Source organism: Aptenodytes forsteri, unplaced genomic scaffold (assembly GCF_000699145.1).
Source record: "Aptenodytes forsteri isolate BGI_AS27 unplaced genomic scaffold, ASM69914v1 Scaffold73, whole genome shotgun sequence".
NCBI lineage: Eukaryota > Metazoa > Chordata > Aves > Sphenisciformes > Spheniscidae > Aptenodytes > Aptenodytes forsteri.
The window spans coordinates 1,533,718-1,540,122 of NW_008796215.1; the positions used below are offsets into that span (position 1 = coordinate 1,533,718).

Here is a 6,405-nt window from a genome sequence, read left to right on the forward strand (position 1 = left end):
TCAAGGCCAAGTTGGATGGGGCTTTGAGCAACCTGATCTAGTGGAAGGTGTCCCTGCCCACGGCAGGGGGGTTGGAACTAGCTGGTCTTTAAGGTTCCTTCCAACCCAAACCATTCTGTGATTCTATCTGAAAACTGAAGTTGAGCAATTGACTTCAAAGCTTGTCCATGCTGCAGATGCAGTCACCTCTGTACTGGAGCTAACTCCAAAAATCAGAGCCTTGCTTCAGGAGCCAACTCAGAGAACAGAAGAGCATTTGCGTGGTAGAAAGAGAAGTATCCACTTCGGGAGGCAAGCAATATACCTTTGTGGTTTTGCAATCTGCTGTGCAGACTTCATACTAGTTCAGATGGGCTTTTCACCTTACACGTGGTACATGATGTAGATATGGCCTCCATCTCTTGTTAGTTCAGGCCAGTAAGTTAGGCATCAGTCCTGCCCCTGGGAAATGCATGTTTGCAACCATGTTGTAGCCAACAATAAAAGCTGGGTAGCTGTAGACTCAAGAGTCAGCTGGAGCAGTTAGACTTGCTGAGCAAGTTCTCAGCCTGGTGAGCACCAGTGCAGTGGTCATCAGGAATTGCAATGCCTATTCATCTGGATTGGTGAAAACACTTAGAGAGCAAACTGACGGCTTATGCGTAAGGTCAAACTTCCTATCCACCTCTGACGCTCTTCCTCTGTTTCAGAATGATGAAGATTATCAATCGACTGCACAAGTCTATGATGCTCCTGCAGTATTTCTCCACCCAGTCCTGGGATTGGTCTTCAGATAATATGAATATGTTAATGAGTCACCTTAACACAGAGGACAAAAAGGTAAGTATGTCCTGAATATGGATTGCTAAACTCCAGTTCTGTTCATCTGCAGCAAATATTTTTGGTGTACTGTTGAGCTTATGAATGACATCTGCCTAGATGACTACAACTGACTTTAACTTGAAATAATTTATTTCCTCCTTGTTTTATTAAATAATGTATCAGGAATCTTCCATTTATTATAGGAGAATGTTTTCTCCTGAGGTGTATTGCTCTTTTCTTCTGAGACAGGTCAATCACTGCAGTCTTCCCAGTTAACATAGCACCTCTCTACCTTTTGCTCTCAGGTTTCTATTTGGCCTGTAAACAATCTAGATTTGTTTCCACAGACGAAATGGACTGTACAAAGGGAACATAACTTTATATCCTCAGTGACCCAGCTGTACTCAGCCCTTTGAGTTGGAGAAGTTAAAGGCATCGCATGTAACGGTGTCCGCTTTGCTACCTCCCATGTGGTTGGCTACATAGACTGGAATACCCAGTGGACAGGAAAGCTACAGAGGTTCCTTTTTTGATGGACATGTGATATTTCTCTTTCTAAGAAGAAAAGGTCAATTCTAGCTTTCATGTCACAGCTCTGGGACCTGAGAATTTCAGGCATCCCCTTTCATGGGGTGATATGACCATGTTAACTAATGTGCTGTACAGGGGCCCCAGAAAAATAATATCAATGGTAATGCAAAGATAGGTGCTATGGGGAGTTCCATTGTAATTAACTAATCACTGAAAAACTGTGTAGCATTCCCAATATCTTCTCATCCTAATTTTCTAAGTGTCTTGCTCTTGGAAAACTAGGAAGCTCCTTTACAACATCGCTTTCTCCCTCATCTCTTTTGGCAGTCTGTAGCTTATGGTGGGTGATCCAGATGGAAATTACTTGAAAGATTTTGACATTTTCATGCACATTGGTTTTAATGGGCACTGCACAGGAAAACTTACAGTTAACGCATAGTGTCTTACCCTGAATAATATGAAGAAAGTTCCTGTTTGATTTAAGTCTCCAGAGAGCAATTACTTTGCAGGATGTCAAGCTCTGCTGTAGTCTTTATAGGTTTGAAATACTACTCATTAAGAATGGGATTGTAACTGCAAGACTGAAGGAATACTAAGAGCAGATTTGTGATAAGCTTGAATGCATCTTTGGTCAGTATCTCTGCAAAGAGATACTTAGGCATTCACATCAAACTGGTCTCACTCACATCATGAAATTCTTGCACAGGCTCCCAGTAGTAGAATCAAGAGTTTTCTTCCCTAGTCTGCAGAGGGAGTGCATGCAGCAAATTCTAAGTGCAGTGGCACTGCTGTGACTACAGCAGATGTGGAGGAAACCTAAATGGTATGATAGGAGCTAGTTCTGAGGCACATGATAAACAAAAAAATACAGCATCAAGGGATTTAGTGCAAACCAGACAGAGTTTCAGGCTAACCAAGCTGCTTATGAGAACTTTGTGAGATGCATTGTGAGCGGTATTCAAGCTAGATAGCGTATGGGCAGCACACATCTCTATACATGTCTGACAGACACACCGGGATCTGCACAGTAGATAACCCCCTGTATTTGACAGAGTTAGCTAACCCCTCTCTGCTCAAGTTATTGCTGCTCTAATACCAAAGCTCTTGCACCAAAGCAAATGGCCTGGATTGGCATGGGGGTGAAAGGAAGGTGTTTTTCTGAGTATCTTCCCTTTTAAGACCCTGTAAATAAAAAATGCCATTCACTTTACTCACTCATTTAAAAAAAAAAAAAAAACTACAACAAAACCTCTTCCTCTTTACAAATCCTTTCTTTGCTCTAATAGACAGACAACCGCCTGAGAGCTTGCTAACAATTTTTCCGGTATAAGCATCTGAAATTAACTGGGGTAATTAGCTCTGCAATGAGATTTTTTTGATGCCAAACACCAGAGTAACCCATTTCTTGGACTTCGGTCGATCTAGCTGCTGAGAGAGAATGCAGCACAGCAGAGAGTAATACTGATGCAGAGGCACCTGTTCACTCAATGTCCAATTCATTTATTTACACATAATTCTAGTGACACATTAAAAACTGCAGGCGGGTTTTCATATGAATCCATTTACCTGAGCAGAATGCCATTTTTCTTCCATGACTTTGTGTGTGTGTGTACAAATACATGTATTTATGCAAAAATTGCCACCTGAAAGAAACTTACCTTTATTTCCTGCCAGCTAGCACTAAATTTCTGCATGCTTTGCCCAAATTCCCAGCTGTGTAAGACATTAATCAACAGCTGTGAAATATAGTCTGTTAGTGCCCATGTCTTCTTGGAAACTCGGTGGCTTTAAGAACTTCAGAGAGAGGGCCTTGTCAGGAACGGGGGTCAATGAAGAATTGATGCTTAAAGTGAACTTGTTTTGAACTCGCATTTAACTTCTGCTCTTTGTCTTTAAATCCCAGTTATACAACTTTGATGTTCGTCAGCTGCACTGGTCAGAATACATTGAAAGCTACTGCCTAGGCGCTAAGAAGTACTTGCTGAATGAGGACATGGCTGGCATTCCAGCAGCAAAGCAGCACTTACGAAAGTAAGTCATACCCGGTGACAAGGACAAGAGCTCCTGGCTACCTTGAATGGCTTTTGAGGAAAATTATTCTAGTTACGTTGCAATAATTGTTGTTGAATAATATGGAGGTAAACATAGCATAGCTTATTTCTTACAACAGAGGGTTGTCAGTATTTCATTTTTCCATCCTGTAAGAAAAAGAGGACTTTTGATGACACTAACGATCAGGGGCTAGATATTATGCCTTCCCAGCAGATGACCGAGTAACGAAGTTACAATGCATAAGAGAAATACATGAATGCAGAAGATTTTGGTCATTCAGAATTACAACAGAAAAATAAGAGTCAGATTTAGATTGTGAAGCTCCTAGAAGTTTCTAGCAATTCAGACATTGCATAAAAACTTTAAGCATTTGTATGATTTTAAATTTCATTTTAAAGTTGAAGTTTCTAATTCCTTGGGGGGAATGGGCAAAAATTCTCCAAAATCAGTGGAGAGCTTATGCATTCAATCCCTGGTGACAGTTTAAGAGAGTCTGAATGAGCAATTCGAGATTGTCCTTCTATTCAGTTAAAGATTGTGCTCTTGCTGTCTTCTCCAGCCCTTTTACTGAGAAGCGTAGGCAAAACGAGAAGGAGCAGCTCTCTTGGAGTAAAAGCCTGGTTGTTTCCTTTAAGAAAACCATTCTTGTGCACTGTAAATGCTAGAAGTGTAAAACAGCCTGTTGCCATAGCAAGGAATCCTAAACAAGTTCTTCCTTCATGGGCCATTTTTAAAGGATTTATAAGAACCTCTGTAACAGGCCAGTAACTGCCTCATAGTCCAAATAGGCAGTGGGGTATAGTACAGTGATAAAGTTTACAAAAAAAAAAAAAGGACTCTTACAAAAATTAAACCAGTCTTGGGGACGTTAGGTACAAAGCTTTCTTCCCTCAGACACTGGGAAAGTGAGAATTAGAGAACTGCAGAAACTTTTGCTTGACAGAAAGACAAGATGATTAGCATCTTAAAGACCCAATAATACCATTTAAATATATGGTGTAAACCACCCCCCCAAAACCCCAGTGCTGCAGTACTGCAAAAGTGAAGACCATTTATGATTATTGAGTAATTTCCCAACATTAAAGGCAAGGTTTCACCCAAATAGGAGAGCCTAATTCATCAGCTCCTGCAAAGGTCCTCTAGCCTGCCACCAATCCTGCAAAGTAAAAAATAGCCAATATACCAAATCAAAGCAGAAAGTGTTGGACCTAGACAATCATAAAGGAAAAAACTCTCAGTATGACTTCTGGTTTGAAATGAGAGTACACAGAACAAGAGAGACTTGCAATACAGGTATTCCACCTATTCCATTATCTATTCACTATACCCTAACTTCAACACAGTCCTTGGCAAGATGGTAGGGACATCTTAGGGACAGTGTCTTCACTAAAACAGGAATGGCAAAAAGCCCAAGGGCCGCTTGTAAACAGGATTTCTTACAAAATTACCTGTAGCAAATGAAGCAAGCTGGTAAGCTTTTTGTTGTTTTTGTCTTCCTCCATAAGATGCCTCTTTCTCTTTCTCAGGCTGAGGAACATCCGATATGCATTCAACACCACCCTCCTTGTGATCATCTGGCGCATTTTCATTGCAAGGTCACAGATGGCTCGAAACATCTGGTACTTTGTGGTGAGCCTCTGCTACAAGTTCCTTTCCTACTTCAGGGCATCCAGCACCCTCAGGCACTGAAGCCGTCCATCAGCAACCAGCCTCTTCCAGAAGGACCTCCATCTCCTCTAATCAGCAACTACGGGCATCGGGGTCTGAAAGTAGCAGAAAAATCCACTCCCTCCAGCAGCCTGCATTTATTGTGCACTCTTATATGTTCACCTTTTTTATTTTAACTAATGCTTTAATACATGGTGGTCTTTCTTCCGTAGGACCAGGCCAATTTTTAAAGCCATAACTGAAGCTTTAGGAACAGGTCAAGCTGGAACCGTTCATCTAGAGTCTGATGTGCAAGAGTAAGGGTTAACCAAAGTCACTGTCTTCCCATGTACTACCTAGGCTATCTTAATCCCATTTTCTTCCTCAAAAGAGGCAAATTTAAAGCATACAACTTTGGAAGAAAAGGATGCCGTCAGAGAAGACCCAGCCAAGGAAATTAACCTGTAAGAGGTCTTCCTTCATTCTCAGTCAGTGAAACAGTACCTTATTGAAAAACATGATTTCACATTTTCAGTTTTTCAAAACTTAGAGGGGAAAAAAGATCAGTTACACTAGGCCTAGTGTGTTCACTAGGAACTAGTGTGTTCACTAGGAACTAGTGTGTACACTGAACAGTTTTCAGATCTTGTCTTATATTGCTACTGAGGACTGATACTTTCAAGCCATAACTGAAGACACACATACAATTCATGTACCTGTGTTAACTCTACTCACTCACAAGCTGCTTTCTTATGGAGAGGTATTTTTTCTCTCTGTGGTTAAGGCTGCAGTCTATTAAAAAGCCCTGTTCTTGCATTTATCACATCTGCTTGGAACATTTTTTGGCTTGAAAAATGCTGTATTTACTCTGAGAATGAAGAGAAGACTTCTTAAAAGATTGAAGGAGAATTGAGAAACTCTCTATTTTTGAGGAATAGGTCTTTTTCCCCCTTGGATTCGTCTGCAGAAAACCTCTCTCCCTGTAGCTCAAAAACAGTCTCATACTGTCCTTCATGCTTTCATTACAGCTAAATCACTTTGCAGTTGATCACTTCCACTGGCAAAGACAGTGTAAAGACATGTACGGAGGAAATCCCATCATGCCAGTTCTGCTGCCACTCCTGTCAGTAGGAATTAAAAAGTCTGAAACTTGTTTGCGTTTAGAATAGGAAAAGTTTCATTGACTTCTGTGTAAAAACAGTCATGCACTGTGAAGGTAATGCATTTTGTCCTACATTGCAGTTTAGAAAGGAACCCGAGGATCTTCCTAATGCTCACAGCTATTGGAGATGCTTGTTTCACTTAGTGAAGTACGAACTCCTGTAGGGGAAGAGAGAAAGAGAGAGCCTTCTTCAAAGTAGATGGTACAACAGC

At 41.0% G+C, this 6,405-nt stretch overlaps 1 protein-coding gene across 2 annotated transcripts in view; it reads left to right on the forward strand.

Annotated features, from left to right (window-relative positions):
- FAR2 (fatty acyl-CoA reductase 2) overlaps positions 1-5,073 on the forward strand; it is an 80,298-nt gene extending 75,225 nt beyond the window's left edge. For both annotated transcript variants that reach the window (XM_009288499.2, XM_009288500.1), the window contains exons 9-11: positions 690-819; positions 3,236-3,363; positions 4,911-5,073. In XM_009288499.2, coding sequence (XP_009286774.1) covers positions 690-819; positions 3,236-3,363; positions 4,911-5,073 — 421 coding nt within the window. The remainder of the gene's footprint in view (positions 1-689; positions 820-3,235; positions 3,364-4,910) is intronic.
- The last annotated feature ends 1,332 nt before the right edge of the window (positions 5,074-6,405 follow it).